The sequence below is a fragment of the Apostichopus japonicus genome, chromosome 3 (genome assembly GCF_037975245.1).
Source record: "Apostichopus japonicus isolate 1M-3 chromosome 3, ASM3797524v1, whole genome shotgun sequence".
Lineage (NCBI taxonomy): Eukaryota > Metazoa > Echinodermata > Holothuroidea > Aspidochirotida > Stichopodidae > Apostichopus > Apostichopus japonicus.
Genome location: NC_092563.1, coordinates 17,740,578 through 17,760,310, shown reverse-complemented (window position 1 = coordinate 17,760,310; position 19,733 = coordinate 17,740,578). Strand labels below are relative to the sequence as shown.

At 38.6% G+C, this 19,733-nt stretch overlaps 1 protein-coding gene across 1 annotated transcript; it reads right to left on the bottom strand.

Annotated features, from left to right (window-relative positions):
- Positions 1-10,671: 10,671 nt before the first annotated feature.
- LOC139965582 (uncharacterized) lies at positions 10,672-16,353 on the bottom strand. The gene has a single exon (XM_071968107.1). It carries the CDS (start codon positions 16,351-16,353, stop codon positions 10,672-10,674), a length of 5,682 nt encoding a protein of 1,893 aa, XP_071824208.1.
- Positions 16,354-19,733: the final 3,380 nt, after the last annotated feature.

Below are 19,733 nucleotides of genomic sequence, written 5' to 3'. Positions count from 1 at the left end.
GCCAAATTCTAAAGAGAAAATAATTATTGGTATTGTTTATAGACCTCCAAATGGTTCTTTAGAACAATTTTATTATAACATGCAAAATATTTGTACTACCATTAATCAGCTAAACTGTACTTCCTACATAATGGGGGATTTTAATATTGATTTGTTAGATAAAATCAAATCACCAGAGTTTCTAAATAACCTTTACTCAAATGGTTTCTATCCTACAATATCAAGACCAACCAGAGTGAACAGTACCTCTTCAACTTTGATTGACAATATTATAACTAATAGTAATTCTAAACTTTCATCAGGTATTTTTGTAACTGATATCACTGATCACTTTCAAGTGTTTGTCAATGCCCTCGAGACTAATCGCCGACAAAATAATCCCATTTATGCACGTAATTACAGTGATAATAATATAAAAAGTTTCACTTCTGAAATTGGGAAAACTATGTAAAAACAATTTTTACATAATAATGACAAAGTATGCCATTCCATATTTACATATCCAGTAACAGTAGAAGTTTTAAAAGTTGCTCACACAAATTTGAAACCAAACAAAGCAGCAGGCTATGGTGACTTTAAGCCAGGTATTATCAAACAAGTAATCCCATTCATTGTAAACCTTTAACTCATCTCTGCAATATTTCTTTTAACACCGGCATTTTTCCGGATAAGCTTAAAATAGCAAAGGTAAAACCAATCTTTAAATAAGGAGACCCCAGTCATTTATTTATTAATTACCGCCCTATATATTTATTGTCAGTCTTTTCAAAAATTATTGAACGATTAATGTTTAACCGTAAATACAGTTTTCTGTGTAAATATAATATTCTTAATAACGAACAGTACGGATTTCGTCCTGACCATTCTACAGAATTAGCTTTAGCAGATGCAGTCAACAATATATGTAATAGTCTTGATAAGAATAATACCTGCGTAGGCGTATTTCTCGACCTATCCAAAGCTTTTGACACCATCGATCACAAAATATTACTAAGTAAATTATCTTTTTATGGTATCAGAGGAACAACCCTAAATTGGCTAGATAGTTATCTTTCAAATAGATACCAGTACACGTTATATAAAAATTCTAAATCTGAACTTGCTAAAATCGTTTGCGGAGTTCCTCAGGGTTCTATACTAGGTCCATTACTATTCATAATTTATGTCAATGATATCGTCAATGTCTCCGATATTGCTAAACAATATTATTCGCCGACGACACAAATATTTTCTTCGATTCCCAAAATCTATTCTCATCACATAAAACTGTTTCTACTGAACTAACTAAATTTTCCAGCAAACAAATTATCTCTTAACATAGAAAAAACTAATTATATGGTGTTTAATGCTAGTCACTCATTCAGATAGGACCACAACATTACCATGAATGATAAAATTATTAATCGGGTTAACACAACTAAGTTCTTGGGTGTACACATATACAATCAACTTTCGTGGCGTGATCATATATCAGCAGTCTGTAACAGAGTGGCTAGAAATACTGGTATTATATGCAAATTAGAACATTATTTACCTCCAAATATACTCAGAACACTGTATATAACTCTGATTTTACCCCAATTAACTTATTGCACCACTATTTGGTCAGGAACCTATTCTACAAATCTTAATCACCTATGTGTCCTCCAGAAGAGAGCTATCCGCCATATTTCACATGCTGCACCACGTGATCATACTAGCCCATTATTCAAAAGATTAAATTTATTAAAACTAAATGATATTATAAGAGTCCAGCTTGCAACATTTGCATATAAAGCATGGAATGGATTGCTACCCGAGGCTTTTAAAGATTTTATTTATAGTAATAGACTAATCCATAACCATCAAACACGCCATTGTAATAACGCACATGTTTTATCCCATCGAAGTACTATGGGTTCTTTAAGCCCTCGTATTCGTGCTATAAAACGTGGAATAATCTCCAGGATAATGTTTAGAATAATCCTTCTTACTCTGTATTCAAAGGGAATCTCCAAACTGTAATTATTTCTCACTATTGATGGATTTATTCTTGTGTGTGTTTGTGATTAAGATCATTATAAAGATTGTTAGGATTGATTATTAAGATTATTAAATTCAATTAGCGTCAATACGATTATTTCATCATTGTAGATGCTACTATTAACTTTTCTTTTTCTATTCTTAAGTTTTTTCTCTCTTTTTTCTTTTTGGGGAGTCTCCTACTTTGTTAAGCCTTGCAGGCTTTATAGGAGACTTCCCGTCACACTGTAAATTGTGATGAAACAAATAAATATACAAATACAAATGCCTAGTATATTTCAGTCTATTAACATATCTAGAACTGTAAACATATTCAAACACATCCTCCATATGCAACATATTCCCAACACTGTTAATATGGCAAAATGGCATAACTTGTAAAGGCCCAGCCAGTAATCTGAGGTTTGAGATAGGCCAAAACCTACTCAGCCTAGCCAGGTATGTTCTGGAGAGTAAATTTGTAGACCATTTGCCTAAAGTTACTCAACTATGATTTTAATGTCTAATGGTATTCACTAGCCATGTTCGGACAAATTAAGCTTTGTAGGCAAAACGACACACTCGAGCCACTACTCGTGCTAACATCTCATCCTTTGATGACTGTGAAAGAATGTAGACATGCATCAAACTTTTGCACTCTAAATTCATAAGGTGGGATCTGTTATTCTGCATAAAATACTACCCAATTTGCAACATTAACATTAAACTCAGAACTAACTGCAGGCACAGACTAATATAGAAGTATTACACACAACAAAAAGGGGGAGGGGGTTGCCTTTCACGGCATTTTCCAGGGACAACTATATGACATTATCTGAAAGAAAACTGATGTCTCTCAGATACCGGAAATGACACTTTACAGACATTAAAAGTTGCATAGTAAACACTCCTCTTGCTCGAGTCATTAGAGGCGAAGAAAGAAAGTTTTCAAAGTTGGTTCTTAAGTAGGTATGTATGTATGTATTTTAGATCCTCCTGCAAGCAGGAACTCGCGAAGAAGCCTCATTGACTTTGCAAAGCCGCAAGCTGACCGAAGTCAGTCTATTAGATTCACATTTAACGTCCATGATTATGAATTGTCAACAACTCTGTAACTGGGCAACATATATTAATGTTGGAATTATTCGAACTCGGGACCTTATGATTGAAAGGCACCGGCGTAAACCACTGAGCTAACACTCCTAAAAATAGCATAGTACTTACCACTCTGGTCGCCATAACATGTCTCTATTGTGAAAAGTACATGTACTCTTTTGAAAAAGAAACTGGTAAAATCATATTCAATTTCAAAGTAGAATGCACAATGTATGCATGAGGACGTACAAATGATCTGCCGTTTTGCCGTACTACGCAAAGAGCCCTCACTTTCAAGGCTTCACAGCTTAAACACATGATGATACACCGTGTCAGCGTTCTTCCTAGTTCAATTTCTATGGTGTCAACTAGTAGGGTCAAAGCGCTTATCAATGTAAAATCAATATGAGACTACTCAAATCTTGGCCCCAATCTCCCATCGGTACATAAAGGCAATATACGACTTCAAATATTTTTCGAAGTTGTGTTGCGTGCAATTTCAATGGGTTAAAATTGGCGAAGTGGACACGCTTCTGGACGCCTTGGGACCCACTTAAGATGGGATTTGAAGGCTTCCCGATGGCTGAATAAAGTTTCGTATATTTGCCTCTCTGTATCTATATATGTGATTGGGGTCACATGTGTTTGCGGCGGTGGTATTGGCAGGGGAAGATGCAATTCTACACGGAGCTGGGACCTTAAGTATTTTTGGAAATTCGTTCACATGTTATTGCAATGGACGGTCTTGAGTTAACCAAATATCAAATTCCTGTGTACTGCGATAACACAAACAAAATCCGACTTACATTTTTTATCATTAGCATTTGGAGATTTTTGATTAAGTAATTAGCGCTATAGCCCCCTCTCATTTTTAACAATAGTGCAGTGCACAAGGTATCTTACGATCATATCCTAGTGATGCGTACGATTGATGGCAACTCTTTTAGCTGCTACCGAAAGGAACTGACCAGAGCCGTATATTCTGGTACTGACTAACGTCAAAACCCTAACCACTGGATTAGACCAACCAGCAAAGTTTCGATTTAGTGTTAAGGATACTTGGACTTTGCAGCAGGCTGCAATGGCTGCCTTTGAATAGCCGAGTGCAATTTTTGAATGACACTGATCCCTTCGCAACGACAGTGTTTCCAGAACCTACTCGTCCTCTTCGCTTCATCTTTGATGAGTATCTACCATTAATTGACCAGATACCGGATTTATGAAGGCTTCTAAATGCGCCACATGAAGTACGTTGAGCGGGTTTTGCTAAACTTCTTCTATTCAATATTCTATTAACAATTCAACGGTTCATATAACCCGAGTCAATGTTTAAAAAAATCCAAAGTAAAAAATACCTGGACTGTTCAGGATTTACTAAGGCTAGGACAGACTTTAATAGGCCTAGCGACGTTGTACTTGTGTTTGTAAATTATATATTGTAGCACACGCTAAGGTATTGCCAATAAGTTAGGCCAAGGCCTTTCTTAAATTAGGCTAAATATCATACGCTGTCGAATATGTGTTTCTAACGTTGGCTTGGACTTATAGTAAAGCTAGGCCTAGGTTGCATTACTTATCTGTAAAGGCAAGGCTAACTTGCCTAACCTAGATTTAAATAAGGGTAACGGTCGTGCCTTTTCGCGTGGCAGCCAGTGGAATAAGATAAACGCATTAGTAATTCATCGGACTACCAGGCGAAGAAGAAATGCATCGATAATCTTATTCCCTGGCAGCCGGATGCATAAGGACTAACCCTTGTACTTATTCACCCGATGCTTCCATGCGAATAAGAAAACGTAACATATTATTCACCCGGCAACCGCACATATAAGGCGTATTGCCCTTGTAGTTCGTCCAGCTGCTGAGTGAATAACATGACCTATTTCCTTATTCCCCGGCATCTCGACAAAAATGGAATCGCACATTGAACGCTGCATGTTCTGCACATAGTTTGAAGCTAACGGTTCCTTTTAGAATTGTTAACATATGGATTACAAGAGCCAGTTGACACACGTGGTTATTAAAATGGCACCTTAACTGATGAGAGTCAATTCTCATCATCGTAATGTTTGGATGTGGTTGATCTTAAATATTCTCCTAAAAGATGCCAAGTGTTGTGTTGGATAGAACACTGAGGGAGCTCATTGAAGGACCAGTGCAGAGCCGTATATAGAGAGAGTTTGGCCAACTGGCGATTTGTGACGTCACACGCAAACCATGGGCATCAAAATAGGTCCAGTTGTCGTTACCAGTTGCGCGAAACACGAAAAACACCACACACAATATATAGCAGCTTTGCACACTGTGCTCGTTGCGAACAAACGAAGCGACTCAGAATGTCAGATTTTGACAGGCATACGAGGAACAAAATGGATATCAGGTAATGAATTAGAGTATGCGTTAGTTAATGACATTTACGTTTATCTTCACACCTGAAAAGCATAGAAAACTAGCTGAAAACCTGTCATTACACTTGTTTTATTTTACGCCTCATACTACTAGTCCTACTTTAGTCATACAAACGAAAAGCACACATCACAGTCCTGGCTAGGCTAGATTACAGACGCACAACTATAGCATCAGGCCTACATTAATAGATCCTTCAATTAAATAAAGTAGGCCTACACAGGCCTACAAAATGACAATTTATGCTTCACTGATCTTTTCAGGTTTGCCAAAAAGTAGTTGTACCAGAGGTCATTGTATTAAACTCCAGAAGTTACATAGTAGGATTAATATTCGGCATAACTTTTTCTCTAAAGTCTAATACAACTTATACAATGGTTGCGAATGGATGGAATGGTTTGCCTGAGAAGGTTGAATTGCAAGTAGTGTGAATGGGTTTAAGAATACTTTGGATGAGTACATTAAGCATTGTAATTGGGTATGATATTTGATGTCCTCGGTTTTATTCCTCTCATATAGCCTTAGGGTCCTTAATGGGGACTTGAATGTCTCCCCTGGTCTTTTTTTCTACTAAACTAAACTATATACTTGAGTGTAGGAGTTAGCAATAGTTGGGAGTCTGTGGGCAAACCTAAGACTGATATTGTGGTGTTAATTTCTCAGGAATGTAGTACTAGGCTATAGTAGGTGCAACAGATTGAATGGGTCTGTCGAGAAAAAAAAAACCTGCAACAACTGAATACTGGTGTATGTTGTAGCTTATGTATTTTCCATTAACATATATACTATACGGTCATGTCCTTAATAAGGTTTCATGGATCACACTGACATAGTGTGCCTGCTTGTCAGTGTTGTCAACTGAGCACAGGGCTGATGACAATCATGACATCATTCAGTTTGTTATTATGCAGACAGCAAATGGCCATAATGATAATTATTAATTGTTACTTATTCTTCATACTGCCCTTACTGGCCTTACCTGAACAGTGATGTATAAAAATGCAAGAAGTCGTTAAGCTTTTCATTTAAGAATCGTTTCAGCCTGTCCTATTTCAAACATATGATTGGCAGGTTTCCACGTTACATAGCTTATCAAAATGGAGCTGTTCTGTAAAGCAAGAAAATCACACATATGCATGCATACAAACACACTCATATATAACAATTTCTGAATATCTTTTCAGCTGCCCAAAGGTACTGGAATGCAAGGTCTGTTGGGTGAATTAAAAAACCCTCATTGTACTCTTTCATCATGGTCAGCGTAGCTGGAACCAGCAATGACGGTGATGTGGATTTGACAGTACCTAGACAAGAATTCAATAGCTGCTTTGTGTTGAAGTGGGTTCAACTTGCTCAAGGCCATGACAGGATGACGACTACACATTAGGATGAATTATCTGTTGCAGAGCTCTATAAACCAGGCAGTTGTTAAAACATCCATTGGGTGACCCTCACAGTCTACCAGGCACTGCATCGCAGAAGCAAAATGAAGTGTGTGTGATACCTTCATCTTATGAGAGTGGAATGGTATCAGTGTGGCCTCTGTCAATTTGGCTTCAAGTCTTTGTTTTCTTGAAAGCTGAGAAGATCTTTCAGTGGTTTCACACTGACCTCTGTACTTGACAATTCATGTGTATTTGCCAGCTCAGGAGGAAGCCAGATTTTAATTACATTAACCAATGCTGACTTTTTTTGGGACATGTGGTACATCTGCAAGGAGGTGAAGGAAGCAGTTGGAGTTGCATGGATGTGGAATCTTGTTGATAGTCTGGCAGTCTTATCCACAGATTATCCCAAAGCTTCTCCACATTGCCACATTCAGAACTTATTACATTGATAAACTTGAAAATTGCAGGAATCTACCGAAGCACCCATCAAGGGAATTTGTTTGTATAATTATTGAAAGCTGTGACCTTCTGATGTGACAGACTAATGTGAAATAAAGGGCAGTAGATTACCTTGTAAATGAACCTTGTTATTGTTTGATTGTATCTAATGTTTGCAAAATTTTAAGTTGCATGCTACCAATGAAACATAATTCTTTCTCTATTAATGGGATATAAATACTTCTCCTTAAAGGGTGTGGAGACTCCCGCACAAAGAAACGTCTCATGCCGGTTATCTGACCTAGTTTCGAATGCGGTGTAACAGAAGACTAGTGTTAGACACCACCATTGATCCCAGAAAATACACATACAGCTTGCTACCATCTGTAAATAGACATTAGTGTACAGTCAATACAAACATCACAGTCAATACCCACAACACAGTGCACATAGCAGCGTGGACATCTCAGGTCTAGATAAAAGATAACAAGGTATCAGGTTTCATTACTGTCTGCATTTTGTAGCGACACAAAAAAAACTTCACTTGCAAGCAACGGAAAGTAAACTTTTTCAGAACGTGGCATGCGGTTTAGGGCAAGTCTTCAATACCTTTAAATATACTGCATCGGTTGTTGTCACTTGATCATTTGCTTGTGTGTGAGCTAAACAGCTTAAATAATATGTAAAAAAAATAATACAAACTTTCAAATTGCCAGATATTTACTTGCTCAAAATCATTATCCAATCATGATTTGTTGCTATCCTTGAGTCCATTATTCAGATGATGAGGCAGATTCCCTTCAACTCTCCATGATGAAGGTAAAACCTTATATCTTAACCAACTGCCATTGAGTGTCCATTTGAAAGTTTCAAACACACAAGTGCATTGATTAAAACAAAGACTTTATTGCTGTGGTTGCAGGAACTGGATTTCAGTCTAGTAGTCACTCACCAGGTTTGTCATTATCACAGTCTGCTAACTGTGGCTTTTTATGTTAGGAGTTTTTCTTCAGAGCACATGTCACCTTTGATTTGTAAAAAAAGTCCTGAAATTCAGGGAGTTAAAATTTACTGTCTAAAGATAATTTAAAAAGATTTTTTTTAACTTCAATCATCAATGTGGGTGTCAATTAAGGGAATAAGGAGGTACTGATGCAACTTTGATAAATGATAGTTGACTGCATCCAAATTAAACCAAGGCCTAGGCTATACTTTTGAAGAAGAAAAAATTAGGCTGAATTCATGTTAGCCTAAAAAGGATAGGCCAATGCTGACAATTAAACAAACCAAGATCATTTAACCATTTGGGCACTTGTTTATGGCATACTAAAAAGGGTCTATATAATTAGGCCTGTATGTGTACACAACCCACAAGTTGCCAATGAGTATAGACCTAGCCTAACTAGTTTAGGCCTAGGCTACTTTGTTTTCCTTAGACCTAGTTTAATTGGGCCTTATACTGTGCCATATTATGTAATGTGCTATAACAGTTGTAGTAATAGAAGGAATGGTCCAGGTCTAACTAAGCCCAGGCTTAACTTATGCTTCGGGCTTAACTAAGGATTAGGGCTTTACGTGATGCCTAGAGGCTAGCCCACCCTTTTACATTAAACTAAAAGTGATACTTTTTTAGGCTAGGCATAGCCTAGGCATACAATAACTAGGAATTAGGATAACTATATGTGCGACTGAAACTGCCATGCCTATGATTAGGAGAGCTGGCATAATGAAATCGAATTTGTGGATCGTAAAACGAGAGAGAATAGCCATGCATGTAATTACAGAAACCAGTCTGAACGTAAAATTCTCGCATTGCTTGTACATTACTCGTATTACACTAGGGCCTATGGCTAGCCTGAGTATGGGCCTAGGCTACACAGACTTTTTTCATTAGATCTCCATCTTGTTCTTTCTACTTCCAAAAAATTCCTCTTCTTTTATGGTCAGTCGGATAATCAAACAACAATATCCATGTTCTGACCGATTGCAGCATCCCCGCACCATTTCTTTCATAATTTCGTACTTTTTTCGTGTACACAAACGATAGTCTATACACTGTGAGTATGCGTGTCGTCTGCTATAAAGTTTTCAAGTGGACCTATTTTACCACCCTGTGTGGGCGTTTTCCCTCTCGACCAATCCAAATCGGTTACATGGTTGGCCAAACTCTCTCTATATACGGCTCTGGACCAGTGTACTGCAGCTGTTATTCACCCTACGATTTCCCGGTGAGTAACGATCATGTTGATCCCTAATTGCTTGGTACTTAATCAACAAGTACAGAAACTGTGTTACTCTGCACCTACTTAGATCTGCTCTCTGATTGCTCAATTAACTGCCATACAAATAGTGGGTGTACATTTTCATTCACCCGGCTGCCAGGCCATTGGCCACGTGGAACGATGGGTAGGCTAATATCTTCAGAGTGAAAGCCCTAAATTTACCAAAGGATCCCTGTGATGTCCGGGCACGGAGCTGAAAAGCCGACTAAAATTAGATGAACACGAAGACGAAAATCCGTAATGTAAAAACACACACTGACGAAAGTCCGTAGTAAAGTAATAAAACAACTTGTATTTACAGAGATATTTACACCGTTCCTCACAAAAAACACGAAAAACAAGGAAACAAAATAACTGTTGAATGATACACTCTAAACGCTATAGAATGGTTATATACTCGAAACGTACTCGTATAAACGTACTCGTAGGTCACAAATGGTGATAATTAAGCTCGTAAATACCGTGTTGGCTTGTAGGCTTTCAACACCCGAAAACATAAAAATAACTTTTCTATGGAAGGCCGAATAAGCAACTCTGCCACTACACCGGCCCCTTAATTGTACAAACTAGGCATGTTTGACAATTACCCTAAACATTTTCTGGTAGAACAATGAATAATACAACAAGGATAACAAACTAAACATTTTTTTTAAAAGCAAACTAGCACACTTATTTCCAAACATGTAGAAAAAGCATAGTAAAAAAAAAACAAAGTTCTCAAACAAAATAACACAAAGTTCTAAACAAAATAACAGCTCAAAAACTTAATCTTTTGCTTACAAATTACATAATTAACTTTGTGTTTACAAAAGAGATAATTAGGTCTTCACGACCTTTACCCAAGGGCGCTTGGCTCACCTTGGTAGCTACATGCATTATTACATTGAACAAAGGAATGCAAAACTTGGCTCAATACTCAACTGAAAGTAAGTCAAAAATGTCAGGTTAACATAACAATAGTAAGAAATTTCACATGGAGAGGTAAATTTAGATCAGATCAGACCTTCACGGTCTTTATCCAAGGGCGCTAGGCTCACCTTGGCACATACATAGAGCAAGCTTTATTCATCAGCCTCTAATAACAGGCACAGTTTGGCTATTGGCCGCTCTAATTCACTGGAAGCAGTTTTTACCTTAACCCGCCTAACCTCTCCCCTTTGATCTGACAATACTGAGGTGATACGTCCCATCAACCAAGAATTTCTCGGGGCGTTATCTTCTACTATCAAAACTATGTCTCCAGGCTCAAAGTTCCTCTTTGGTTTCAGCCACTTTTGACGCTGCTGAAGTTGAGGTAGGTATTCCCGAAGCCATCTCTTCCAAAAGAGGTCGGCAAGAAACTGCGCTTGTCTCCAACGTCGTCGCACGTAGACATCTGTCTTGACGAAGACTCCAGGGGGGAGATTAGGTTTGCCTTTCAGAAGAAGTAAGTGGTTTGGTGTCAGGGGTTCCACATCGTTGAGATCGAGGGACACAGTAGTTAAAGGACGACTGTTTATTGTTGCCTCCACCTCACACAAAAAGGTTTGCAAACTCTCATCACTTAATGTTTGTGACCGCAATAGAACATTTAGGATCTGTCTCACAGTTCTGATTTGACGTTCCCAGACTCCACCATAGTGTGAACCAGTTGGTGGGCTGTATTTCCAGTCAACATTGACTTGTAACATTTCACTTCGAATCTTTGAGTCATTCCATTCTTGAATACTCCGTTTCAACTCTCGATCTGTTGCCACCAAATTGGTTCCATTATCAGACCAAATTTCACCAACTTGTCCTCTCCTAGCGATGAATCTACGGAGTGCATTGATACAGGAATCGGTGTCGAGAGCATGCGCTACCTCCAAGTGTACTGCACGTATTGCAAAACACGTGAAGACCACTCCGTATCTTTTCACTAACGAACGTCCTTGTTTGACATTGAAAGGTCCGAAGAAATCCACGCCCACTCTTGTAAAGGGTGGCTCATCAGGAGTAATACGAGAAGTCGGTAAATCAGCCATCTTTTGTTCACCAGCCTTTGCTCGCAAACGCCGACATGTTACACACTGGTTAATACATTTACGTACCAGTGCATGTGCACTCACAACCCAATACTTTCTTCGCAGATGCGACAGAGTCAGGGCTCTTCCTCCATGGTGTAACTGTGTATGGATTTCTCTCATTATCATCTCAGATACAATAGATTTCTTGGGAAGGATGTACTGATGTTTCTCACATTCAGGCATGGCTGACCGACTGAGTCGTCCTCCCACTCTCAGCACTCCATCTTTGTATCTCGGATCCAGCTTGTAGATAGGGCTTCTTTTCTTAACTGATCCGCCCTTAGAGTTGTCTCGTAAGGAAGCAATTTCATCAGGAAATGCTTGATTCTGAACAAATTTCACAACTGAAACTTCTGCTTCTTCCAAGTCGGAGACAGACAAATTCATTTTGAATCTCCTTTGTCTGGCATGTCTCATTTTCTCATCTATTTCCTTTGGCTCTTGACCCTTCAAACTCTTACGAAGATCACTCAGCTGCTTTAGTACTGACATCAGTTTCAACATCCATGCAATGTGACACTTGAGCTTGAACCAGCTTGAGTACTTGCTGATCAACTCATTCATGGTGTTCTGGGCTACGTTGGTAGACGTAGCAGCAACCGTTGCCGTCTTTTTAACCTCTGGGTCTTTCAAAGATATATCTCGTTCAAATTTCTGTCTTAAGGGCCACTCGTTCTCATGCAGCCAAAGAAAATCTGGTCCAAGGATCCACCTATGGCATCGGATTAGATCGTCTGCATACAGACCTCTCGATGCGTCATCAGCTGGGTTTTCTGAAGATTCCACATACGACCATTGACTTGGCTGGGAAGTGTCAGTAATAATGGCAACCCTGTTGGCTACAAAAGTATGGTATCTCGCTGAACTATTACTGACGTATCGAATTACTGAGGTACTGTCTGTCCAAAATGTCACACTGTCCAGTTTGATATGCAGGTCTCTCTCCAAGGATTTGAAGAGTCTCACAGACACTGTAGCCGCTGTGAGTTCTAACCGTGGGATGGTGATTTGTTTGAGGGGGGCAACCCTTGCCTTCCCCATCACAAATGCGCAATGAATTTGGTTTTCTTCATTCACGAAACGAACATATGCAGCAACACCATAACCGCTTTCACTAGCATCACTGAAAAGGTGTAGCTGGGTGTTTCTGACATTGTCGTAACCATCTGACTTGAGACATCTGTTGACCTTGAAGTCTTTCAACTTTGGCAATTCTAACAGCCATCTTTTCCAACATTTCAGATGCTCGTCTGGAATATCGTCATCCCAAGCCAATTTCATTCTGCAAAGGTCTTGGAGAATTCTTTTTGCAACTAAGACAAATGGGGCGAGAAATCCTAACGGGTCATAGATCGAAGCGACTATCGATAGGATCCCCTTTCTAGTGTATGGCCTCTCATTCACTGTCACTCGGAATTGAAACTGATCTGATTCCACACACCATGAGACTCCAAGAGCTCTGTCAATTGGTAGTTTGTCTTTCTCCATATCTAAACTCCTGATCCCTTCTGCTCTTTCATCTTTGGGAATGGTATCCAACACCAATCTACTGTTGCTGACCCATTTGGTCAAACGGAATCCTCCTCTGCCCAATAATTCTCTCAATTGTTTCATCAGAATAATAGCTTCCTCTTCGGTCCCTACTGATTTCAACATGTCATCCACGTAGAAGTTTTCCTTTACAGCTTCTACGGTCCTTTTATCGAAACCATCTCCAAAGTCATCTGCAGTTTTATGCAGCGCATAGTTGGCACAACTCGGTGATGACACCGCACCGAACAAGTGCACCATCATTTTGTATTCTCGTAAGGGTTGGTCAGTATTTCCATCTGGCCACCAAACAAAGCGTAGGAGGTCACGATGTTCCGTTTGCACTCGAACCTGGTAGAACATCGCTTCAATGTCTGCCATGAGGGCAATTGGCTCCATTCTAAAGCGAAGAAGGACTCCAACCAATGAATTTGTAAGGTCGGGGCCTTGCAGGAGTTTGTCATTTAATGATACTCCCTTGAATTTGGCTGCACAGTTGAATACCACACGTATTTTCTTCTTCTGAGGATGGTAGACTCCATGGTGAGGAACATACCACACCTTGCCATCATCACGATGTGTCTCTTCATCTGTTATCGGAACTGCATAGCCTTTATCCAGCAGCCCTTGCATGAAACCTTTGTAGTCCTCATAGTACTTTGGATCCTTCTGAAAACGACGTTTCATGTTGGTAGCCCATTGCACTGCCAAGTCTTTATTGTTTGGCATGCAAGAATCTTCTTGTTTAAGAGGTAGGGCTGTTTCATAGTGACCATTCACCAACTTTGCTGACTTATCTAACTGTTGGAGGAATTGATGATCATCTCTAGATTTTTCAGGTATCTCTTCTGAAATCCTTTCGCTAAAGTCGTAGTTAAACTGGGAAGTTAACATTTCATCTATGGTCCGCAAACTGACGTAGTTGACATGAACCTTCATGCCACTCTTTATTGGACCATTCACAGTCCATCCCAGACATGTACGTACAGCATAAGGTCCATCTCCCTGGCTGTTAACCACTTCCCATGGTTCTAATGCTTTATGGGCATTTTGTCCAATGAGCAATCCAACTTCCGTTGCCTTTGAGTCTGGTATTGAGACTCTTCTCAAGTAAGGCCATTTTCTCAAATCATCTTGAGTAACAATGTCTTCTTTGTTAACTGGAATCCGTTTTTGGATGTACACTGTTGGCAATGGCAAGGAGTTCAGTCCTTGTAGGTCGCACACTTCTAAATTCACAACAAATCGGCTATCCACCAGTCCATCATTCGGCAGTGTACTTAACAGTATTTTGGTCTTAGGTCCACTGACACACAACTGCTTAGCAAGGTTCTCTGAGATAAAGGTGTCAGAGCTACCAGTGTCTAAGAAGGCATAAGTCTCGACATCTTTATTTGTTGACTTAGATTTCACTCGCACTGGCACAACAGGCATGGATGTCTTATTGACTCCGGCCCCCATGCAGATACTAGTCCCTGGTTGGGTGTTAACACAACTCGTCTTGACTGTAGTGGTTGTTTCTCTGGGTGCTTGATTTAAGCAGTCACCCAATTGGCTTGTGGGCTTACGTTCGGGCTGTTTACCATAATGAAGTACTGTAGGGTGCAGTTTCCGACATACTTTACAAATAAGTCTATCCTGCTTGCAATCTTTACTAATATGGTTACCATCAAGACATCTGAAGCACAGTCCTTTAGTACGTAGGAAGATCAACTTTTCTTCATGTGTTTTGGAGCCCAATTCTCTGCAGACTTCTAGCATGTGGTTATTGCCACAATACAGGCATTTAGTATATTCCATACTCTTTCCTTCGTTCTTGGATCTTGATTTCTGCTCCTGTATAATTGTACTGAAACCTTTAAAGGACTTTCTGTTTTGCCTGAATTTACTACAGTCCTTTGAACTCTCCATACTTATGTCACCGTAAATCGAGTCGGTAGCTATCTTCACTTGTTCTCTGACAAACTCAACATAGTCATGGAATCCTGCCAACTTATGACTCTTCCCTTTGATTCTGTAGGCTTGCAAGCGCCATCTTTCTCGTAGTCTATAAGGAAGTTTGCTAACCAACTTCATTATACTCTCTGTCTGGTCCATTTTTCTGAGGATCTCACTTTCATTAATAGCGTTACCAAACACAACACAGAATGTAAGGTAATCTTTCATAGCCGCTGAGTTTTCTCCTTTAATAGGTTGCATCATTTCTATTTCTTTTCTGTAAGAACTCAAGATTCTAAAGTCATCGCCGTACTCCTCCTCTAGCTCTCGTCTAGCCTGCTCATAACCTCTCTTTGGGTCTTTCCCCATGCAACTTCTTACTAGCTCTCTAGGCCTACCAGATGTAAACTGCTGTAAGTAGTATAGCCTATCTTGGTTGTTGTCTGTGAGTTGCTCAATGTTGTGTTCAAAAGCAGCAATAAAAGCTCTGTAATCTTGAACTTTACCATCGAAAATTTGCAACTCACGCCTAGGAAGTGAAACAAGCTTTTGCTGGTCTATCATCATTCTTGAGATCTCTGTTTGGGATCGAATCAAGTTGTGTACACCACTGGAATCAACTTTGTCGTCAGACTTTGTCAGCAGGCTTTCTTCGTCACTTGATTCTGGGTTGTCATATTTCTTGAACACATTCGCCTTTGCCTCTGCCAACTTCATTTCAACTTCTAACTCATAATCCTCCCGTTGTTGTTTGAGCAATCTTTCTTTCTCTTCAATTTCTCTTCTTTTCCTCAACATTTCAACCCTAACTTTTAGTCCCTCCAACTTGGCTTCCTCTTTCATACGCTCTGTGGATGCTACAGTCCTTACTGATGAGGCCTTTGAATTTCTGGAACCCTTACTGGAAACCTGAGAAATACTATCTTGAGGTTTTATGTCGACCTCTCTTCCTTTAATCCATTCAGACATTGCCTTGGAAAACTGTTGATATTCCTCCGATTTCGGTTGGTAATAAGTGCTGTTCTCCTCTGTGGCCTCTTCCTCATTCAACATAGCAATGTATGCCTTATGGGCTTCCGAAAAATCAACAAAGTTTCTGTCATACAAAGACACCTTTTCTCGAATTTTCTCATCCTCAACTGACGGTAGCGTTATAAGACTTGATATCTCATTTTTTAATCGAGTCGAGGTACGTAAGAACTTAGCTCTTTCATTTTTGAGAGCCTCCATGTCGTTGGTTAAGGTATCGTATCAAAGTAACGAAATAATGTCTCTTCTAAAATTCCTTAGTGATGGCCCTTATAGGCTTCCGTAGAGAATGTTCAAGAAGCAGCACTCGCGCGCTGCTTTCACTGAAAACTGTAGCCCCGTTATACGAGAACTGTAACTAACCTAGATACTGTGCGCACTACATACACAGTAGATAGCTTTGCCTACTTCCGCTATAGCCTATCCACATTTCAATCAGTAGCGAGGGGTCACAAAAAGGTTCGTAATCATAACGTATTGTTAACATATAAAATAAACAGTCCATCGTAAGGTTTCGTAAACACATAACCAAGGTATTTACCATGTGATGTCCGGGCACGGAGCTGAAAAGCCGACTAAAATTAGATGAACACGAAGACGAAAATCCGTAATGTAAAAACACACACTGACGAAAGTCCGTAGTAAAGTAATAAAACAACTTGTATTTACAGAGATATTTACACCGTTCCTCACAAAAAACACGAAAAACAAGGAAACAAAATAACTGTTGAATGATACACTCTAAACGCTATAGAATGGTTATATACTCGAAACGTACTCGTATAAACGTACTCGTAGGTCACAAATGGTGATAATTAAGCTCGTAAATACCGTGTTGGCTTGTAGGCTTTCAACACCCGAAAACATAAAAATAACTTTTCTATGGAAGGCCGAATAAGCAACTCTGCCACTACAATCCCTGAACATATCATATATGAAACAAACTATGTAGATAGGAATTGGTTACCTATTGATAACAATAATTTGCAACAAGATACGGAAATCTGATCTTGCCATCGACGAACTCTGTTGATTTTAGTTAAGCATCGTATCCGTCTCTGCTATTGGATACACGAGGAAGGAGGACATGCATATTGCAGTTTAGTATCCCTGACTTTGTTTGTCGTGGCTGTCACTCGCTAGTCAAATTACAACAAAGAAAAGACAGCATAGCCTAATAGGAAATGAAGTGAATCTTCACAGCTCACGGGTTACTGCAAAGTAATGTTCCATTCAGGAAACAGCTGTGTTTGGATTCATATATAACATCATTCCCTCAGAAGATCAACATAGTGTGGTAAGGAGTGCAACATAGTAATAAAGCAACGGCACAAGTAGGTGTGCGCTACTTGATTAACATTATAATGCTGCAGATGTTTCAAGAACAGCAAGAAATTAAGTGATGAGACTTGGGCAGGCCTGTCAGTTTAATACAATCTTTTTGCACAAGTAAGTGTGTAAACATGTGTTATGAGGTACAAGAAGTCAGCATTGCACAATAATTGAACTGTCCGTCTGTATTTTCTAGTAAGTTTATTGTCTTGTTTACTTGTAAATATTAGATGGACTTGAGTGCTTTAAGTAATGACATGTACTGTAATGCAATGGCAATTCATTCCGAAGATGGATTTACATTGTATACCACTTACATTGTTAGAGGTCAAGAAGAACAAACAGGGTTTGCTTGGTCAAATATATATATGAATTTATTCCCAGCGAAACCTATAACTTTTAACCTTTAAAAAGCCTTTATTTATAAAACGGCTCCTACGTTGCAAAAATACTCTTTAAAAACTTTAAAAAAATTCTTTTTATTTTAAGTTTAAATTTTTTTTTTTTAATGATTTAGTTTAGAGTAGAAATATTGTATTCAGTCATGCATTGGCATTGGCGTAGGAGGTGGTGGTGGGGGCGGGGGGGCTGCAGCCCCCCCATGACATATTTTTGTGAAAATTCGGGCAATATGCTGAGAATTTTTCGGCCACCTACTAAAAGAAAAATAAATTGCAATGTGTTTTTCAATGGTTAAACTGATATTATTATTGTAACGGCTTCCCCAAAACTGGTAATAACATGGCAAATGATTGTATGTAATTGGCACGCGATGTAGTAACCGATGCATGCCTATATGATATGTACCTTAACATCTTGAACGCGTTCGGAGCGCGCGAAAAATTGTTGTTATATTTTTCGGGCAAGTCGTTACAGCCCCCCCCCCCCCCCCCAAAAAAAAAATCAAATTGGGCTCCTACGCCTATGACCATTCGGCTATTAAGGATGCCGTGATACAAAACAGACTCACAAACAAGTAAGTCAGTGGGTCTCATATACAGGGTACAAGAATCCTATTGTTTTAGTGGAGGGTCTAAACATTTGATTCAAATAAAGGCAAAGCATGTTTCCTCATAGATCAAATGAGTCAAATTTAATTCACCACAATTCTGTAAACAAACCTATAAGCCGTCTTATTCTACTTAAGTCGAATTAATTCCACTTAAATATAATAGAATTAAGCTTAAGTGTAATTAATTGCACTTACGTACTTAAGCTTAATTGTTTTAGAATAAAGTAAAATAACAACTTTCTTTTAAGCTTAAGTAGAATACAATTAAGCTTAAGTGAAACTGAATTTATCTTAAGATAAATTGATTTCTACTTAGGTAGAATTAAAATGCACTTAAGCTAAATATAATTGCATTTTACTTAAGTTAAATTCAATTCTACTTAAGTAAAATACAATGGCTTGGGACATCGCTCTGAACAGTTACTTTGATTTTGGACGTAATTGCAATTTAGCCTTAAGTAAACTTGAGAAGCCATTTTGCTTAAGTAGAATAGCACTTTACTTAAGTAGAATTGCATTTTACTTGAGCAGAATTGTGTTTTACTTAAGTAGAACTGTATTTTACTTAAGCTTAATTCAATTAAGCTAAAGCTAAATTGAATTTTACTTCAGTAAAATACGATAAAGACACAAACCATTTGAACTTAAGCTAATATGAATTCCGCTTAAGTGGATAACAAATTAAACAATTAAGCTTAAGTAAAATACAATTCTGCTTAAGTAAAATGCAATTCTACTTAAGTTGTTCATCAAGTTTGGCGTTTGATTAATATCCAGTGAAAGCTTATAGATGATAGTTGTTCGTGTTATTTAATAATTTCCTCATTTATTCACTAGCTATTTGTTAATGCCAGAACAATATGTTTTAAAAGTGACAAATAGCATCACATCTGAGATAATCATATCTTGACAAATTTTGAAGGGATCTCCAGTGATTGCAAGCACAACAAGAAAATCCTTGATAAAAGTATGGACGTATAGAACGCATGGGGATTGTCATTGCTTTGTTCATCAAGTTTGGTGGCTTATGTATATTTCAATTAAAGCTAATAAGATGGTTGTTGGTCATTTTCAATGATTTCTGCATGTATTCATTGTGATGTAAGCTGAAGCTAGAACTGTATGTTACAAACAATTTTACAACACCACAAGACAATCAGCAACAGTTATACTGCAAACACAGTGCAAAGGCTGAAGCGTTTTACAATCAGTATTCATCAATGTGTGACTATACGGT